Genomic DNA, 21,056 nt, shown 5'->3' with positions numbered 1-21,056 from the left:
AGAAATATTCGGGTGACTTATGCACACAAAGGGTGAATGGTTGACTACCAAGGGCTGATGTCAGCTTCAGTAAATAAAATATTTGAGTGAGTATTATTCGTCTACTTGTTCGGTTTATTTTCAAATAGAGAAAAATATTCTGAATTGAATTTGATGCACTTGGTTACACCATTTGATGGGCTCCACTGACATATCTGGTCATGGCAGTTCATTTAAGAAAGTGACCAAACTATTGAATCTTTTGGTTGGGATCTAAATTTAATCTTGAAGTCTAGGATAAGTATTGAACATGCATTATGATTCCCTTCCCTTCCCTACTTTTCAATGAAACCGGGTGTTCTTTCCATCTATTCCGGTGAATTCACTGCTAAAGAGTGAATCAATAGGAACTGCTCAAGCGCTCATGACGCTAAAAATTGGGCATTCCTGATGACACGGTATACAATTCACCAACTCAGTATCTAGTTCTTTTTCAGGTTCAGGGTTGAATGGGTGTATGTCTCTCCCTTCCAATAACTGGCATTAGTTCAATGCCCATTTAGTTGACGCTGACTAGTTAACGTTTTGGGGTGTGAAGTTCGGTTTTTGTAATGGAATTATACTTTCTCTTCCTAAACTGGAAATACACATACATTGAGAGTTTATTTCCTTCAAGTAACCCAAGCCCCACAAACCATATAGCTAAGTTCATGGACAGATATAAGTTCTTGATTGAGATAGATGTGATGTTGATTTTGCAAGGGAACTTTGGTTTTACTTTTGGTGCCTGGGAATAATACAAGGGATTATCATATCGTTTTGTTGTTTCTCCATCGTTTGTATATTCATCCGTATGTGAAGAAGGATTTGATTAGGAAGGATCTCATGGTTTTATTTGAAAGGCTCTGATGTGTATCAACTGAAACCGATAGTGTTAATGCAACTACATGGTGAGTTGATAGTGATTTACTAGGCCCTGATTTAGTGCATTTGATCTTCAACTCTTAGATTAGCATTGAGCATCCCTTGTAATTCTCTTCCCTACACTCCAATGAGAATCCGTGTTTTTTTCATCTGTTCTCATGATGCCATCTGATAAAAGAGTGAATTATTAGAAACCGCCCGAGTGCTCACCATCTTAAAGAATGAGCTTTCCCGATCATATTACCTTATTCACCCACTCTTCTTCCTGTTCCCTTTAAATGGTATAGGCTAGAACTGGCAGGATCTGCATTCCTTCCTTCATGCCCATTTAGTTGATGCTGTTAGGTTAAAATCTTTGTTCATGAAGTATGAACCATATTTCCATAACAAATGTAAGTCGTTCTGGATTGCTTCCCGTGGCATATAACTATTTCTGGTTTTGCCTTTGGTCTGTGGAAAAAAGACGGACTTTTGCATCCTCAAGGCTCCAATCCATATCTACTGAATATGATGGTATTAAAGCAGCAAGAAGATGAAGTTCTGTAATTTATTCTGCTAATAAATTGGCCGGAAAAATGAAAGTTCACAGAGAAAAACAGAGCCATCTTCCTCCCTTAGGAAGGATGTACAACTTCTTATACAACAGTATTGATTTAACTTGAAACTTCTTGCAAGTTGAATTTCAGTAACCCTAATACTCTTTTTTTTCTCTTTTTTTCGAGTTTATTGTTTTTTTTCACCTCGTGTATACATGATTATTCTTGGCAGGATGAATGGTAACCTGTACATGTTGCTGATTGCAGGAGGGACCAAGCAGAAACAAGCTAGAACACAGGATCCAGATCAAGTGTTTTGAGTTGTATCCTTCACTTCAAGTTGAACTGATGGTAAAGAAGATGGTTTTTTGGTGTGTCGAATCATGTGAAAATCTCGTGTACCGTTCTGTGATGCACAGGTGACTTATTTGTCAACTTTTTCACTATCACAGTCAATTACATCATACCAAGTACTACATAATTCACCAAAATATTTTGTAGTTGTTGTAAGGGATGAAGGGTTAAGAATCTACAATTACATTGTTGGAGAAACCCTATACCTTATGGGTGATTTTTAAACAATGTGTCTTACAACTAGTATGGATATGCTCTCAATTTACTTAGTCAACCTTTTTAAGGAGGTTGGTAAAGGAAGAATTATTCAATGTGTTTCTCAATATGTTTTTTAATTGATTTATAAAATTTTTTGAAAATACTTTATAAGTTTCTGTTTAAAAACCCAAAATCAAACTGTTTTCAATTTCAAATGATTAAGGCTATGTTTGGATATTGGAGTATTTGAAGGAAATTATGAAGAAAAAAAAAAGGGAAAAGTAGAAGGGAAAAAAAAAATAGATTTAAAATTAATAAGTTATTTTTATATATTATTTTAAAAATTTTATTTATTTAATTTTTTATATAAATATTTAATACTTTTAAAATATAAAATTTTAATAATTTTAATGATAATTGACTTATATATATGTTTTCTATGTAAATTAAATATGAAAACATATTTTTTTTTAATTTTTTTTTCTTTTCTTTCTGTCATACTTTTCGAACCAAACATGACATAAGTCAAAATTTGTCAGGACTTAAAGGAGAATCAACCTCTAAAAGTTCCAAAATTTTTATTTTTATTTTTATTTATTATAGAACACTAAAAATTATAAATCATTTATATTTTTCCAAATATATAAATTATTTGGTACAAGTTGCGTTAGATGCAAATACGGATCCAATCCGACCCGTTTCCTTCTTCTGCTTTCTTCTCTCACTTATTTCTTTTTATATATTTTTTCACGGCGGAGGCTCGAGAGAGAGCAGCTGCTTCTTCACCTTCGGCCATGGAATTGGAATCAAATTACGAAATTGGCCTCACCGCCGACTTCATACGCAGCCGGAACTTCACCAGAGTCGCTTTGCAGGTACGTTTGGCCGCCAAGAAAAAGTCCAGGGGACTAGACGCAAACAATAGATTTTTTTTTGTTTTTTGATTGTTACGGTTCTTCTGTTCTTCTTTCTTGTGTTTTGGTTGTTGTTTTTCTCTGCATCCAAACAGAGCGGAGAACACGGAGGAGACGAAAAGAAAAAGTTTGGAGTATTGTTATTATTGTTGTTGAAATTGAGGAAAACTCAACTCGACTGAGCCAACGCCCTAGATAAACCTCCACTTCTCTATCCTTCGTTTGGTTTCTGAGAAACTTGGGGAGAAGAAGAAAAGCTTTGATCTTTGCATTTAATGTTGTTTTTGCTTTACTGAACATGAAACACTTGCATCATGAATAACGTGAAACAGTTGAGTGGAGGTTTTTGGCTTTCTGCTACACTTGTCTTCAGCACTCTTATGTGCAATGTTTTGTTTCTAGAGAATGAAAATCTCATAATAATTGCGAAGCAGTTGTATATTTCAACTGATCCAAATGATTCTACTAATTGAAATTCTGAGTTCAGCAGAAAGTTGTTGCTAATTCATGAACAATTCACATTTTAAGATTCAAGAAGTTTTGAATCTCCTTTATTTTCCTACATTTTCTCGGTAACCAAATGGAGATCATGGTTTCTTTCCATTGATTATGACCTGAATCAAAGTTCTTGTGGCTTGAATTTTGAATGCCATATTTTATGTTGTTTTGCCTTAAAAAAATCAACTATATTGATCCAATTTCTTATTTTCAGTTGAGTCAGAGGTTATTTTTTGCTTCTTTTTTCTTGGGTCCCAAATATCAAAATACCAAAGATTCTGAAAATTTGACTTATTTTCTTACCATACTTTTTCTGAGCATCGCCAAATACATTACTAACTGATTGAAGAGAATAGACCCAGGCCATGTTTTAGTTCTGTTTTTGTTCCAGTGAACACAAAAACCTGGCTAGAAATAGGGTATTGTTAGGGAATTGTAAATTGACATTCTCTGTTTTCTACAACTATATCTAGAATACAAGGAGAACATGCAGAAACACACAAAGAATATTAAACTGATGTTGCTTCTGTTTTGTTTTGCCTTTGTTTTCTTGTTTATTTTTTTGAGTACATACTTGGAAAAAATATTTTAGAGAACAGAACCATTCATGCTACCAAACTTTGAATCTCATTTCTATTTGAGTTGGTTTGGTGAAATCCTTTTAATCTATATTTTCTTCTTGAGTTTATAAACAATAGAAGAAATCAGATCAGGATTCTTATTCTTCTATTTCTAAATTTTCTCAGCAACCTAATATAGCATTAGATTTTCTTTCTTATTCTTACTAGCCTGAATTACAAGTTACTGTGGTTTGAATTTCAGTTTCCGGATGAGCTCTTGAAGGATGCTACACAAGTAGTAAAAGCTTTGAGGAACAGATTAGAGTCACCCAGTGAATCAGGAAGTGTAGGAAGTGGAGATGGCAAAGAAGTTGGGCTGTTTGTAATGGCAGATACAACATATGGTAGTTGTTGTGTTGACGAGGTTGGAGCATCGCATATTAATGCTGACTGCGTTGTTCATTATGGACACACATGTTTGAGTCCGTGAGTATTGTTCTTCACACTTAAATTTTTATATCAAGCTTTAGAAACTTTTTGGTTGGGGGTTTTCAAGTTTTATTTTGCTCAACTTATGCATTATGTATTGTGCTATGAAAATGTGAGCAGCAGAAAATGCTTCAGGGTTGTATGTGTGTGTGTGTATGTGTTTTTCCAAATTGTATGTGCAAAAATCATCCAGACACGATGAAATACTGAAAAACCACATAAACTCAGAACCTGGATATAAATTCTGTCATCACTATGATGATAACTGTGGGTTCAAGGGCTCGTGAAATGTTAACTTAATCTATATATTCTTTTGTTAATCTCCATTTAGTTGAGAAACTTATCTACAGGATTTCTTTTTGCCATTGTTTTTCTGTCCTTATTGTGACTTGAACTTGGAACCTCCCATAAGTCCTCCCCAACCCTTTACCACTTGAGCTAGTTCTCAAGGGCTCTTTTACCATTATCATTTTTATTCATTGTTTTGTCGGGTGGGAGGACTACAATGTGGGTTAAATAAAAGAATGCCAAAAGAAAAAAAAAAATTAAAAACAGAAAAGAATTAATCAAGACTATTTGATTCCAAAGATGCCATATAAGTAATTTTTAATAATTTCTTACCATTTGTAATAAATCTCTTATTGGCATCAAGAGACCTAAAAGATATTGATAAAAAATACAGTGTTTGTGGAATAATTTCTTCTTCGAATATCTGTTTCATCCAACATATGAGGTGCAAAGGCTTGGACAAACCAAATAAAAAAAAAGGTTAAAAGAAAGCAGCTGTGTGTGTGTGTGTTAAATAAAATAAAAATAGTTTTTAAAAAAAGCAGCTCTGTGCGTGTGTTTAAAAAATGCCAAAAAAAGAACAAAAAGGAAATGAAGCAAGCCTTAAAGGCAGATTGGATTCCAGAGAAGCAGTATAAACAATTTTTGATAAATGCTTACTATTTCTAATAAATCTCTTATTAGCATGAAGAGTATGTAAGATGCAAAAGCTTAGGACAAACCAAATAAATAAGAATAGTTAAAAGTGAGCAGCACTGTGTGTATGTGTTGCTGGTTTGAAATCTAATGAAAGTCTTACTTCCTCAAGTAAAATTCCTCAATAGTAAGCCTAGGCTCAAACTAAGGACTAAGGAGAGCATAAGGGGTGAATGGGCATTGGTAGGTTGAAGGAACTTTATTTGATTAATATAAAGAATGAATTGGGCTTCAAAGAGATAACGGCAGCACACTTGTTGTTTGATTTCTTTTTTATAATTACTAGTAATGCAAAAACAATGTAGTTTAAGTAGGAAGGGAGGAGATGATAGAAGAAGAGATTAGAATGATAAGAAGAAAGAGAGAGAGAAGAAGAAGAAGAAGACGAGTACCTCTAACAAGCATCATGTGAAGGAGGGAAAAGATGAACCTATGTTTGAAACCATAGTACTTAACAAGCTTAAAACCTTGATCTTTTTTCAAAAAAAAGAAAAGAAGCTGAATCCTTTCTTAAGAATCTGCTGCAATGTTCCAGCTTTCTCTTGACTTAAATATAGACTAATCAAACTGAGTAAGGGCCTATAATTCCTCCCCCTAAGCAACAAATAAGGTATAAATATGTTGAGTCACTCCTTATTAGACCTGAATGTTTTGGTTTTGTTGGGGAATTGTCCATGGAAGTGTGCTAGGTGCAGAAAGATTGGGCTATAACTTAGACATGAAGGTGTTCAGGTTTAGAAGTTAACTCTACTGGCTTTATGTTCTGACTTCAGGTTTTAGTTGGTTTGAGGATTTGAACAAGTGTTTTCTTGTTTTATATTTTTGTTTTTTTCTTCCCTTGTGGTTTTTTCTGCAAGGTTTTGAGGTAAGAATTTTATGGTGCAATAATTGATCTTGGTTGTTTAGCCCTCGATGCTGCTCAGATGGTCGAATTAGATGCTATTTTTTATTGGCTACCTAGTTTTGTATTTGCAGGACATCAAATCTTCCAGCATTCTTTGTTTTTGGGAAGGCACCCATCAGTATATCTAATTGCGCTGAGAATTTATCCACCTACGCATTGACTCAAGGCAAGCATATTATGGTATGATCAGTGACCTATTACATGCTTTTTTATACTAATTTAACATTGTAAACCATGATAATTTTTTTTCATATTCAACAACTGAACAGAACTCAACAAATCCTCAAACCCCAACTAACTGGGGCTGGCTAGAAGAATATTTTGTTTGTTATTCTTTCTCCCTTTAAGGCCAGAAGGCTTCAGATTGGCCAGAAGAGTGAATTCTTTGTCATTGCTGCACATATATTTCTATAATATTCTTAACTTCATTAAGGAGGCCAATAAATGGATAGCACTTGTGGAAAATTAAGGGCATTTTGGTTTCCAATAAATGACTTTACATATGATTTTTTATGTTGTTTTTTGGTGATGTATACAAGTTAAATTTCTTATCAAACTAATTACTTTTGTAAGTCATGTCAGAGCACAAGGATTGATTCAAGGGATGCCCAAATGCCCCGTAGTGATTGTGAGGTTGCATAAGATTTGATGATTGTGCTTTTCCTTGAGTTGTTTTCTCCTCTTGCATCCCAACCTTATCCTAAAGATTGCTTTTGTATTTACCTTTCTGATTAGATTATTGTTATAGGGGCTACATGTTTTTCTGCAGTGGCTGTTAGTCTAATCTTTTTTAATTGGTTACTGTTTGTTTCTAAAGCGTAGGTTCTTTTTGGGCTGGAATATTCACATGCCATAGAAATGATCAAGGAAGCATTGATGCTTGAATTATCAAAGCTAAGTGGATCCACATCCAACTTGGAATTCCACTTTGCTGAAGTTATGTGCTCAGTTATGAATCCATCAAAAGATTGTACAACCTCCAATGGGCACCTTGGATCAGTTGGCAGCTTTACTGCCAATGAAGGTTTTGGAAAGGCAACTGGTACTAGATATAGCATTGGAGGATTGGTTTGGAATCTACCTGAGGGGCACAGAATGGAGGACTACTTGTTGGTTTGGATTGGTGCTGATAATTCAGCATTTGCAAATGTTGTACTGACATTCAATGGCTGTGACATAGGTAGAAATGCTCTTTTCTTATAAACATTATGGCCATATTTCCTTATTTATACATGTGTATAGCATTTGCACTGTACATATCATTTTGGTGTGTGCCTACGTCCATTTGGCTGAAAATGCCTATCCCAAAAAAAAAAAAAAAAGGTCTATTTGGCCGAAAAAACTGTATAGCTGAAGATGTTTGCGTTGACCTTTCTGTTTTTATCTTTTTATTTTATGGTGAATCTATTTGCTTTTTGGAAAGGATGAGATTGTTTCTGTGGATTTATATATACACTGCAAACATCCGTATCCTCCTCTCAATCCAGTCAATAGCTGTTAGATTGCTAATTTGATATGACGAAAATTTCCTCTGACTTGATAGTTTTGATTTTTGGACTGGATCTCTTTGCCATGGACATTCCTGGACAAAGCTACACAATTGTATACTTTTATTCCCTAGTTTGTCCTGGTACGTTAGTAGGGACCTTGGAATAGTGGGCACTTGTGTGTTATTCCTTCTAGTCCTTAACGAGGACCCTGAATTTTAACCAAACGTTCTTGAAATAATTCTGCAAGTTTGTCAGTTCTGTTATTTTCCTGGAGATTAGTTACAGAATAGATAAAGCATACCACTTAAATTACCCAGTGTTCCAGTTTTCTCTTTTCAGTTCAACCTTTATTTAATTGTCTCGATGCTTGTTCAGTCAGATATGATGCAGTGGATAATCGTTTGGTGACAGACTTATCCCAACAGAGAAGGATTCTCAAGCGGAGGTAGTACTTGTGCTTCTGCTAAACTTACGATGCATTTAATGTCTATGTCCTTATATGATGATGTAATTCTCTCTCATGTTCCTTTATAATCAGTTGTTCACTAGTTTTGTTGCATGATTTTCTGAGGAATATGTTGACAGATATTACTTAGTGGAGAAGGCAAAGGATTCTAATATTGTTGGGCTTTTGGTGGGAACTCTTGGTGTAGGTATGTTCCCCTGTGAGTTCTAGTTGTAATTTACTGTTCTTGAAGATCCCCTAGGTTTTTTTTTCTGAACAAAGTCTTAGTGTTATGTTGTTTTGGAATTGAAAATCAGTTTTTTGTGAACCTGTATTCCATAGTTTCACTGAGCATGTTTTATGTCTATGCTCCCATTGCTTAAGATTAAAATGAATATGAACAGAATGTGACAACACTGTTGCCTATCAAGAGAAAAAGTAACAGCAATGCATTTTTATTTATTTTGATGCTTTCTTCTAGTCTTCATGGCTTAGCAGATATTCCATGCCTAAGGTTTTATAAACATTGGTGGACTGCTGTTGTTGTTGATGGATATGTTCCTTCTTGTTGCTGCTTTTTGTGTGTTAATTTTAATTTTAATTTTTCTATAGCCATTTCTTTTGAAGTTTGATGATGCTTTGGTGTCAAAATTCTCTTTTACCTATGTAGCTTGGTTTCCTACTCACAAATGATTAGTTCTGATAAACATGCATTATTTGGAAATCACGTGGACAATGATCCTGCACATAGTTTCAGATCTTATGGGTACCACTGAGGTCTGGGTTTGGTTGTTAGCTTCACTCTTTGGCCTCTTGGTTTTCTATTTAATTTTGAGAAATTCAAACATGAAAAAAAGTTGGTGAGATCTGTCCATCCTATCTGGTCGGTTTATTGAGATCAAGACACTTGTATGTCATGATTGATTCAGATTCTGAATTTAGCTTTTCCCCGAACCTCCAATACATTAACTCCTTAAAATCTATCATGCAAATGTTTGGAAGTTTGCTTGTGTTTGTGATCATGTATGTCTCCTTTGTGATCCTAGAAGGTCATTTATTTAATTTTCAACTATTGATGCAGCTGGTTATCTTCATATGATCCGTCAGATGAAAGAGCTAATTACAGCAGCGGGGAAGAAGGCATACACTCTTGTTATGGGAAGACCAAACCCTGCAAAACTTGCCAACTTTCCTGAGGTAATCTTCTGAACCATGTAAATGGATAATTGTCTGGTTTCTGCTAGGGGTGATAAGAATACATTTGAGTTCTAATGACATCTACATTTTGGGCAGTGTGATGTTTTCATATATGTCTCTTGTGCCCAAACTGCTCTCTTGGATAGTAAAGAATTCCTAGCTCCAGTAATTACTCCTTTCGAAGCGATGCTTGCTTTCAACAGGTACTGCTTTGAATACACTTCATATTTGTACTTCGAACTGATTTTAATCTTTACTATTTTAAATGATCAGTGCTGCTTTTCCCACAGTTTCCTTGGGGCATCCCAACACCAGTTTTTGGGGTTAACCAATAACTCTCCTAATGTCCTGATGCTCCTCATGCTTCACATAAGATATCACTCGATGATTCTGCTATAAATAAAATTTCACACAAAATATCGTAGGAGTGTTTCTTCATTTCTGCTTGTGTCTCTATCAACTGGAAGAGAATTCTCAATAAGTGCCTGCCCCTCTTCCTTCTTGACTGGAATAAGAAATCGATATTTGTAGAGCATTAGGTTTATGATAATTAGATGCTTTGGTAAAAGTCAATTAGCAGTTATCATCATTTGGGAGTCATATTTTAGCTGATCTATTGGGGATTCATCATTTGGATGCTATGGAACCTTTCCTTTATTCAAGCTTGTGAATATTAAAGAATTTAAACTTGGGGAGTCATCATTAATGCTAAATTTAGTAATTAATACAAATATCAAAATATTGAAAGCAATTTAGCCACTTCTCTGGATGGGCACCTTTGCAAACAATAAGGTTGTTGAGTCAGTTGGGATCGTGCTTTGAAGAAATGTCTGTATTCTAGCATGTAGCTGGTGAAAATCTTTGTTTTGTTTCCATATTCATTGGATATTTGAAATGTTCTGAATTTTGACTCCAGTTGCTTTAGGGTGTCAAATGCATGAACTTCTCTGCTCTCTGTAAACCAAACTTCTACTTTTCCAATTCACATGTTAGGCCATGGTAGCACGACGGACACCTTCTCTAATCTGCAGAATATGAAATGCAAATAGAAAAATGAAAATGAAGTAAAAATTGTGGGGTCAGGATATGAAACGCAAAAGCTGAGGTGAAGGGTACAGAAAGGGATAATGTTTCCAAGGATTCATATAGGTCCAGTTTATTACTACCAGAATTTCTGTTGTTTGTTGATTTTAGATTACCTAAAAAAGTTTGTTTTTGCTTTTTATTCCTCAGAGGAAGTCAATGGACAGGAGCATATGTTATGGAATTCCGTGATTTGATTTCATCATCTCCAGTGGAAGTAAGAAACCAATCAGAAGAAGCACGATTTTCCTTCCTTCAAGGGGGATATGTTGAAGACTTTGACTTGAAAGGTAGTTTTCTCTCCAATCTACTTCTTTCAGAATGGGACTGCCTTCCTTGGTGAAAAAAGAGGTTTAGTTAATAATGACTATAGACTATACCGTTTGGTTGTGTTTCTCTTCAATCCTGAGAACAGAGCAGGAAACAACTTCTAGTTTTGTTCTTTTATTTCATCATGGTAAACACACCTCCTCACTTTCTCTTCTATTTAAGTAAAATTTTCTTTTAGGCTATAGGATGTAACATGGCATAATTTGAAGAATCCGTTTAATTAACGAGTAACCAACTGAAACATTCTTTTTTCCCTTGGGTTGGGAAATGACTTCTATTGAAACCAGTGAAGCCTATCCTTTCTTCCCTCTTTGCATGGTTGCTTGGTGCTTTGAGAAGGACTAATACAAGTAAATAGTTAGTCTTGTTTGGTAGTGTGGAAAGTTTCATGAGAATTTGGTATCGGGTTTTGTTCCTTATGGAACAAAGAGACCTTTTATGTAAAACATTGAGATTCCAACTGTCCTTTTATAAATGTTAGAAGAATAAACTTACCCTTTAATACGTATCCTGCAAAGAGAACTGGGAGCTATAAGACTATTGGTGGGGAAAACTACTTATCTTGGCTGGCATATATGGGTTTGTCAACCAAGATCACTCATCGTTGAAAATGTTGGATGTGATTTACTCTTTCACAATCAATTGTAAGCTGTATCTCATGAACAGCAAAATCTGTGATTTATTCACTATTGGAAATTCAAGCCTAGGAATTATGTGTTTGTCGGTACTTAAATTTTCATTTTTTCCCCCTCATATTTAAAGCAAAGGTTGATATCGAAATTGAAGTGGATTGAATTAGCACTCATTTCTATATAAATGATTATAATTGATCAATATTGACTAGCATCAAGTTAACCTTTTTGTTCTTATTGATCTATTTTTAGTCATGTCCATCCCTGTGGTTTTATAATCTGCAGGATCTACTTAGGTTGAGCCCTACTGGGATTCGGTCTTTCAGGGCTTTTGACGCTCCCAATCATCAATATCTTACATGTGGCCAGTGTTTCCTAGTCTTGATAAATATTTGTATTTGTTGCAGAGACAGAGGATGCTAAAGAAGATGAAGACGGTGCTCTTGCTTTAGCATATGCTACAGAGAAAGCCCTACAAGTGCGGGACAAGCACCCTAATTCCCTAATCAAGGGAACAGCTAAATCTGGAGCCGAGTTCTTTGCAGCCCGATCTTACCATGGCCTTGAGATGCATAGCAACGACTCCTCGCCTGAACCATATTTGATTGGGAGAGCTGGAAAGGCATCAGGGTATGAGGATGAGAAAGGCAAAGAGAATTTTTGATCAAGATCTTTCCAAAGTTCAGGATACCAGCATTTCTGGGCAAGGAAGTTTGGCCACTGCAGTGTATCTTCAAGTTGATCGCCTCAAGAGGTTTGTCTCGGATTCCATTACTGTTCAATTTCTAGACGGTAATTATGGAATGCATTAGCTTTCCAAGTTTGATTTACTCATTGCTGGAGTGTGTTAGTTACCTTAATTTAGGGTGTTTTTGGGGCACTCCAAGGAAGCCAGAACTGCTGCCTAGATAAAATGCTATTGAATATCAGAATGAATGAACTTGGAGTACTCCAATGCTGATTATTCTACCCAAGGATTGAATCATCACTAAAGAGAGGTTGGGGGGAGACTCCAGTGAAAATTTTATGGTCCTGTTTGGGGATTGTTTTTGAAAACCATTTTATGTTTTTAAAAATAAAAAACAATTTTCTAACACGGAGGACATATTTAACAAATTTTGATATAAAACAGTTTTTTGGAAAATTTGTTTTGAAAACGGATTGTTTTTGAAAATAAATTTTAAATGTTTTAAGTTGTTTTTTTAGAGGTCTTTTTAGCAATATGAAGAATACTTCGATCACTTTTGTATCGAACAAGAAGTGGAGAATATATATATATATATATATATATATATATATATATATATATATATATATATTTCTGTTATAATTGGCTTATGGAAAGTTGGAGGGAAAATAGAGTCAAAGAAAATATAGATGGCTTCTAGAAAGTTGGAGGGAAAATAGAGCCAAAAAAATATAATTGAAAGGTGGATAGAAAAAAAAGGAAAAAAAAAAAATAATTAAAAGTCAATAAATTATTTTTATATTTTATTTTAAATTTATTTATTTAATATAAAATTAAATAATTTAAAATATACATATATTTATTATATTTTAGTTTCTTTTATATTTTATAGAGGAAAATCAAATATGAGAAAATCTTTTTTTTTTTTTTCGAGTAAATATTGACTTATTATCCAATAAGGATATTGAATTTTTAATGTATATTCAATATTTTAATATTTTTTTTAAAGATGAAATTGAAGTAAACAAATATAATTTTGATTAATTCATATAATTTATAAATAAATCGATAGCGTGAGAAGTTGTTATGAATAGATTCAAAGTATGTATGTTAGGCTTTGGTCATCCAAAGAAAAAGTCCCAAAAGACAACGTTGGAGAAATAAGACTTGTTTCGGTCAAAATTTCACATTATGATATAACAATTAGCATAAGAAATAAGACTTTTTCTTAAAAGTCAAAATTAAGCATTGTGATGCCAAGTATAAAACTCTACTTCTAGATAAGATCAACACACCACCATGCTGCCCACAACTATGACTTTTTCTATAATGTTTCAGTCAAATGGAATGTTCTCTTAATGCGCATGCATGGACAATGGATAATATAGTCAACTCTGTAATGGCATAGACAATAAGGAAATTTATTTCACATAACATTCTAGATGATCAAATTAAAAAAAGTTGTTTTGTTATGTTATCAATTTAGGCCGAGAGCTTAAACTTGATTCTTATTTATGTTTATGAAAACTCAATTATCATGTTAAGTTATTAATATAAAATTGATTTAGAATTGGTAGCGTTTTTAATATTTTTAACACTTTGAATTTTTTTTTTTTTTCAGTGTTAAAAGAACTAAAAATATTTCATAAAATTATTTTTGGATGATTTTTTAGAATAAAATCAAAAAATGTAAATGTTACTTGCTTCAAAATTAAGCATGAAATAAATGAATTATATGTTTTAGAATAATAATAAGAAATTGATTTTTATTTTCATCTATGCATTATATTTTAGAATAAAAAAGTATAGATTAAAAATTTATTATTATGAAAATGAAGTCTTATTTTATCAATATATTACTCCTTTCTTCCACATTTATCATGATTTTAATAAATTTTCATCCTATTTCCATTCTTATTTCTTTCCGGGAATGATTCCGGGTTTCAAAACCTACTCGGTTTTGACTTTTGGATGGAAGAAAGCAGCCGATTCTCTTCAAATGGGCGGGTCAAAGCCATGCTCCCACTACACGTTTCGTACACGCCCGCCACAAGCTTTGCATGTCCAAACTGATTTCATACATGCATTCGTCTCTTTTCAATTCTCCATCTTCGATTATAAGTAGACTTCTCCCGAGTCTCAAACCCTAATCACATTTCACATCTTTCTCTCATTCTGCCATGGAATCCAAAGCTCTAGCTCTAATCCTTCTCGCCGGAATCCTCGCAGGAGCCCTGCCGGGGTCTACGGTGGCTCAGGACTGCGGCTGCTCCTCTGACCAGTGTTGCAGCCAGTGGGGGTACTGTGGCACCGGCGACGACTACTGCGGCACCGGCTGCCAGTCCGGTCCTTGCACTTCGACTAGTAACAATGTCTCGGTCTCGGATGTTGTGACACAGGAATTCTTTGATGGGATTATTGATCAAGCTGACTCGAGCTGCGCCGGGAAGAACTTCTACACCCGGGCGGCGTTTCTCGATGCTTTGAATTCGTATCCTCGGTTTGGCACGGAAGGTTCCACGGATGATTCTCTCCGTGAGATCGCAGCCTTCTTTGGACATGTCACGCATGAGACTGGACGTAAGATTTTATCATCTATTTTTTTTTCTTTTTACGTTATAAAAGTCTTATATTTCAATTATTTTTAAAAAATATCACATTAAATTCTACGCATTGTCCCCGGACTAAAAAAAAAAATATTAAGAAAAATGATTCTCTTGGTTGGTTTCATGGGGGAAAATAGGGAAAAAAATCAATGATAATTAAAAATAGTTAGAAATTTATATATTTTAAAATTTTTTAATCTTGATAAATTAAAATATAAGCTTTATTGATTTTAAATTTATTTATTCATTTATTTATTTTTAATTTTCTTCTTACATTTTCACTTAAATTTTTCGAGAACCAATTACGTATAAATGTAACGTGGAATTTTGTGTATGTGCAGACTTTTGTTACATAGAGGAGATAAATGGTACGTCGAATGACTATTGTGATGAGGACAATACACAATATCCATGTGTGTCCGGGAAGGATTACTATGGCCGTGGACCGATTCAACTATCATGGAACTACAACTACGGTGCAGCTGGGGATAGCATTGGGTTTGATGGCTTGAACAATCCTGAAACAGTAGCAACCGATGTTGACATAGCATTTAAGACTGCCTTGTGGTATTGGATGACCAATGTGCACTCTGTCATAGACCAAGGGTTCGGTGCGACCATTCGGGCTATTAACAGTATCGAATGCGATGGTGGCAACACTGCTGCTGTCAATGCTCGTGTCGAGTATTATACTGAATACTGCAATGAGCTTGGTGTTTCGACGGGGGATAATCTGACTTGCTAGGGCAACGAATCCATTTATGTTAAATGCTTGAACTCTTTTGATATGTAACACCATAGACGCAATAAAGATGATACAGTATGAATTATGAAACCCTTGTTCTGGGGTTTTCTTATATCATTTGATTATAGCTGTGAAATCAAGGCTTGTATGAGCCAGTATATATAAATGGACTTTGAAAGTATCTTCAATACCACACATCCAGTGTCCACAACTACTTGGCCCAGCTATTAGATGGATAAGCATATACCCAACTCACAAACTTAGGCCCAGATTGGTCTACCCAAGGCCTATTTGGAAAGCCCACACAAAGGGCAGCAAAAGGAGCCTGGTAGCCCGTTTTCCTTATCTTGGACTGGGCCTGACCTGGCTTGGTCACCCTAAGGCTAGCCCAAATTCATCCTATTTCATGTAGTTTTGTTATGAATATTTTGCAATTGATAAAAAAGTTTGAATCAGTGATTGTAATGTGTGAAACGAAGAGGTTTTTTTAGCTTTTGTATTTAAAAGTGAAAACAAATAAAGTCAAAATAGGTGTAGTTATGTGTAATTAAATTTATATATTCCAGAAATCTTATTTTAAAAATATTTTTATTAAAAATAAAGCATAATTTTGACATTTTTAATAAGAAAATAGGGATTTAGGGTATGTTTGAGAACTATTTTTTATAACAGTTTTTTGTTTTCCAAAATATAAAAAAAAAGCACATTTGATAACCAAAAACAGTTTTCTATTTTTTATTCTTAAGAACATAAAATATAGTGTTTTTAGAGAACATCTTTTAATTGTTTTAATGTTTTTACTTGTTTTCTGATGGTTGTTTTAAGAAATTATTATACAAATATATAGAATTATTAAAAATAAAATACTAGATATAAAAATTATTTTTAAAACATATTTCAAAATATTAAAAAGGGGTTAAAAATATTTTTGGTTTCCAAACAAACTTTTATTTTATAAAAAATAAGAGAATAGGTTTTAACAAATATTCTCAAAAATTATTTTTCAAAATTGTTTACGAAAACAATTATCAAACAGACTCTTAATATTTTCTGCATCCAACCCTAACAACAACTTGATCCAAAGAAAGAATAATGTTTTGAGTCCAAAAAGACCCAACGACTTTAAAACATATCTATATAATTGAGAGAAACCCATATACTTACATATGTAATATTATGATTTTTTTTCCCTAAATTCTAATATATCACAATCACCCTTTATGCATTCTCATGATCTCCTTAAGTACATAAAGAGAAGTTAGTTGGTCCATGGAGAAATTGACTTTAAAACACGTCCATATATCACAATTATTCTTATGTAGGTGAAAACCCCAAAATGGATAATATTTATATGATCGAGAGCAAATCATTGCACTTCGACTTCTTATTGGGTAGTAGATTTCCATTTATACGATCTTTAATTATATTCAAATTTCATCAAATTACCTATTGCAAATATAAAAATCACCAGAAGGTATAAACTTGTAATCATAATTGCAATTTTTTTTTTTTGAACCAAGAGATGAAAAAAAAGAAGAAAAAACGATAAAAAGATAACAATTTAGAAATTAAACATAATTTAATGTATTTTAAAATATTAAAATTTATTTGAATAAATTTTTATCTTCACAAAAATATATTTTTTTGGAATTTTTTATATTTTTAAAAAACCCCCAACCTCGGATATTCCAACCGAGATTCCTTCAGTTCATGATATTTTCATATATGTAAAATTCATAGCTATTCATGCATGCATGCATGTTGAACCCTGTGACCATTTTCTTATGGGGACCATGAACTGACAACACCAGCCGCGACGCGGTTTCGTGGGGCTGCTGGCGATGCCGTGTTGGTTAGGACCAGCCAGGCTGTGGTGGTACAAATTGACTCCTATTTCTTGATATATATATTGAATATCAAGCAAATTAGATTCATCCTTTAAACCCCTGTTTGAAAATGAATTTTATTATTGTTATCCTAGTTTAATGTTAATTTCTCGATCTCCATGCATGATTTTAGTCATACTATCATCTGTTAACTTCGCTGCAATCAAATTTTAGTCATCGAGTGCTTAGTAAGGAATCTTGACCTAATTTCATCTTCCATAAAATTTGTCCGATTGGATAGCATGATGCATTGTCTTATCCCATGCAAATTAATTATCTCTGTCCCACCTAAAAGGGACAAATATAACGACATAACAATGAATTGGTCCATGTTTTATATGAAGAATTTTCAAAGCTTTCGATCTTTTTACATCCAACCCCACATGCAATCCAATTGAGCCAAAGAAGATAAACATAAGTAATAAGACAAGATAAATATAATACACATGTTCTTTGATTGACAATGTCATAGATAGAAAAAACTTTTCCATATATAACAAAGATTTCTTTGCCAATATTCCTTGGTAGGGTTTCTAAGTTCTAAGTTATGCAATATTATTTTTCATGTAACCAGAGAAACATATATGTTTGAATCAAATTGACATCTTTGTTTATTTAGGGTTTGTTAAACTAATTCATATTTACAAAGTGTCGGCTTAAAAGTTTTACATATGTGCTATGCCTAATAATACATGAAATGACGATGAAATTGCATATGTTCATCGCATGTATCCTCCATTCAAGAAGAGTCGTTTTTAGGCTCACCTAAATAAATATGATAAATAACTACATTCATATTTAATCCAAATTCATCAACTGAATTATTTTCGGGTTTTAAACTTTTCCTAAGTTGTATCAAATAATTATTTTTAGGTTTTAAGTTTGTCTCGGGAACTATTATTTCATGCCTAAACAACATGATAAATAACCAGAGCATTATATATACACATGCTTGATTTAAAAGGAGTTATTTTTAGGTTTTAAGCATGGTAGTAAGAAGGATGAAAATGAAATTGCATCAATGGTCGATCCAAAGACAATGATTTAATTTTTGAATTTTAAGTATGCCTCGCTTGGCAAATGTTAATTGCATGCTTCACCTAAATACTATGATAAACAATGATGGATTACGTACCTAAAAAACATGTAATTATTTTCCCATGGGGGCTAAAAAATGTTTAGAATTAATTAATTAATTAATCTTCAAATCAAATGATGATCACTAGATTATAAATCCAAAACCATGCCACTAACAATAATGGCCAAAGAGCCAGTTTGTAAAAAATAGTATCTTCTTCTTGAGCTCTCCTTTCTGCCTATAAATACCCCACTCCCAAGTCCATCTTCACACCACTCATTCTCCATTCTTCCTTCCACAATAACCTCTCCCAAAAATGGCAGCCAAGCTGCTAACAATCCTTCTTGTTGGAGTCCTTTTGGCAGCCCTGCAGGGCTCCACAGTGGCTCAGAACTGTGGGTGTGCCTCAGGCCTATGCTGCAGTAAGTTCGGCTACTGTGGAACCGGCAATGCCTACTGCGGCGACGGTTGCCAAGCAGGTCCTTGTTACTCAAGTGGTGGTTCTTCCGGTAGTGTCTCCGTTGCTGATGTTGTGACACAGCCGTTTTTCGATGGGATTATTAATCAAGCTGCCGGGAATTGCGAAGGGAAGCATTTCTACACCCGTGCAGCGTTTCTTAGTGCCTTGAATTCGTATCCTGGGTTTGGCAAGGATGGTTCCGCTGATCAGTCTAAGCGCGAGATTGCTGCTTTCTTCGCCCATGTCACACATGAGACCGGAAGTGAGATCTTCACTCTTTTTTAATGTTTATAAAACCTTAAATTCCAACTATCTGAAATATACTGCTTTTTTTTTTTTTTTTTTTTTTTAAAAAAGTATTATAAGAAGTTAGTTTTTTTTTTTTTTTAACAAATTCTCAAAACCCTATTTTCAATAGTTTAATATTTGTTCATGTGTTTTTAAAGTTAAAACCCGATATAAAACTGTTTTTGGGAATAGTTTCCAATCAAGTATTTAAGATCCGATTGTTCGAATTTTATAAGTACATTCCTCCTCTTAGCAATTTAGCTAGACATGACTACGTTGAAGGTCAAATCATATGCTATCATATCTCATATCGGTCACATCTTAACTTGAATTTGACTCTATTCACATATATGTTGCTTGAAATTAATATTATTAATTTGTACATGTAGACTTTTGTTACATAAATGAAATAAATGGTGCCTCTCAGAACTATTATGTTGCTTGAAATTAATATTATTAATTTGTACATGCAGACTTTTGTTACATAAATGAAAAAAATGGTGCCTCTCAGAACTATTGTGATGGTAGTAATACCCAAAATCCATGCGTGGCCGGGCAGAAGTACTATGGCCGTGGACCACTTCAGATATCATGGAACTACAATTATGGTCCTGCTGGAAGAAGTATTGGGTTCAACGGCTTGAGCAATCCTGGAATTGTTGCAACCAACGTAGATATTTCGTTCAAGACCGCGTTATGGTTTTGGATGAACAATGTTCACTCTGTTGTAAACCAAGGCTTTGGTGCTACAATTCGAGCCATCAATGGTGCTATTGAATGTAATGGTGGTAGCCCGTCCTTGGTTAATGCACGTGTCCAGTATTACAAAAACTACTGCAGTCAATTTGGTGTTTCACCTGGTGATAACCTCACTTGCTAGGGTAGACAACAATGTACAAACCCTAGCTAAGTTATGTATCGAAGACAATAAGTGAGCTATGAGAAAAATGAGAGATATGTGGTATGCATGTAGTCTTTGAAGTAGCTTTAAGAACATGACCATGATTTATGTCCTGAAATCATATGGTTGTAATGTTCTTCTATCAATGAATAAAAGCTATGTCGTTTGTTAGTATTGAAAGCTTTAGATTATTCATTTGTATAGTTTATTAGTATAAAAAGCTTGGGATTTCTATGATAAATACTAACAAATTAAATTAAAAAAAGAAAAAAAAGAAAAAAGGAGAGCTCTACCACCACAAGAACAAGACAATAAAAAGATAAGAAAAGACATGGTGGTATGGCTAGTAATGTACAATTGACATAAGTGCTCTCATGCCATTAGGGATGGCAATGGGGCGGGATCGGGACCGGTCACCCCCATCCCAACCCTGCTCCGTTTATTCAAAATAATTTTCATCCCCGTCTTATTTAAAAAATTAAACGGGACAGGTATGATAAATTCCTATACTCGTTCTGTCCCGTTTAACTTTTTTTTTTTTAATTTATTTTTTTTAAAATTACTTTTAAATTTTTTAATTACATTAATATAAATATAATTTATAAATAATTAAATTATTATATTTTTTATAACTTATTTTATTAAAAATATTTTATTATTATCTATATATTAAAAATAGTAAAATAAAAATTAAATTAAATTAATTTTATATATAATCGAGCGCAGGGCGGGGCGGGGCAGGGTAATACCCGAATCCGCCCCGGGTTTTAAAAAAAATTTTCAAATCCATTTAAAACTCGTTTATTAAAATTGAACCCCGTCCCATTAGGGGTGGGGGTTAGTACCCGAAAAAAAACCCGATCCATTCCCATTCTTACATGCCATCC

General features: G+C 33.9%; 3 protein-coding genes across 3 annotated transcripts; all 3 read left to right on the top strand.

Moving 5' to 3' along the window:
* The first annotated feature begins 1 nt into the window (after position 1).
* Positions 2–12,525, top strand: LOC117913749 (2-(3-amino-3-carboxypropyl)histidine synthase subunit 2). The gene is made up of 12 exons (XM_034828773.1): positions 2–86; positions 1,672–1,858; positions 2,750–2,866; positions 4,226–4,449; positions 6,412–6,520; positions 7,163–7,520; positions 8,206–8,275; positions 8,416–8,483; positions 9,357–9,472; positions 9,569–9,675; positions 10,706–10,845; positions 11,925–12,525. The coding sequence occupies exons 3-12, from the start codon at positions 2,786–2,788 to the stop codon at positions 12,179–12,181; spliced, it is 1,530 nt and encodes a 509-aa protein (XP_034684664.1). The 5' UTR covers positions 2–86; positions 1,672–1,858; positions 2,750–2,785; the 3' UTR covers positions 12,182–12,525.
* Positions 12,526–14,370: 1,845 nt separating this feature from the next.
* Positions 14,371–15,749, top strand: LOC117914751 (endochitinase EP3-like). Its single transcript, XM_034830209.1, has 2 exons — positions 14,371–14,785; positions 15,153–15,749. Exons 1-2 carry the CDS (start codon positions 14,386–14,388, stop codon positions 15,554–15,556), a joined length of 804 nt encoding a protein of 267 aa, XP_034686100.1. The 5' UTR covers positions 14,371–14,385; the 3' UTR covers positions 15,557–15,749.
* A 3,048-nt stretch (positions 15,750–18,797) lies between these two features.
* Positions 18,798–20,349, top strand: LOC117914748 (endochitinase A-like). The gene is made up of 2 exons (XM_034830208.1): positions 18,798–19,242; positions 19,742–20,349. Exons 1-2 carry the CDS (start codon positions 18,837–18,839, stop codon positions 20,146–20,148), a joined length of 813 nt encoding a protein of 270 aa, XP_034686099.1. The 5' UTR covers positions 18,798–18,836; the 3' UTR covers positions 20,149–20,349.
* Positions 20,350–21,056: the final 707 nt, after the last annotated feature.

This window comes from Vitis riparia, chromosome 5 (assembly GCF_004353265.1).
Source record: "Vitis riparia cultivar Riparia Gloire de Montpellier isolate 1030 chromosome 5, EGFV_Vit.rip_1.0, whole genome shotgun sequence".
NCBI lineage: Eukaryota > Viridiplantae > Streptophyta > Magnoliopsida > Vitales > Vitaceae > Vitis > Vitis riparia.
Note: the sequence above shows the minus strand (reverse complement) of the source record. Positions and strands in the feature narration are given on the sequence as shown.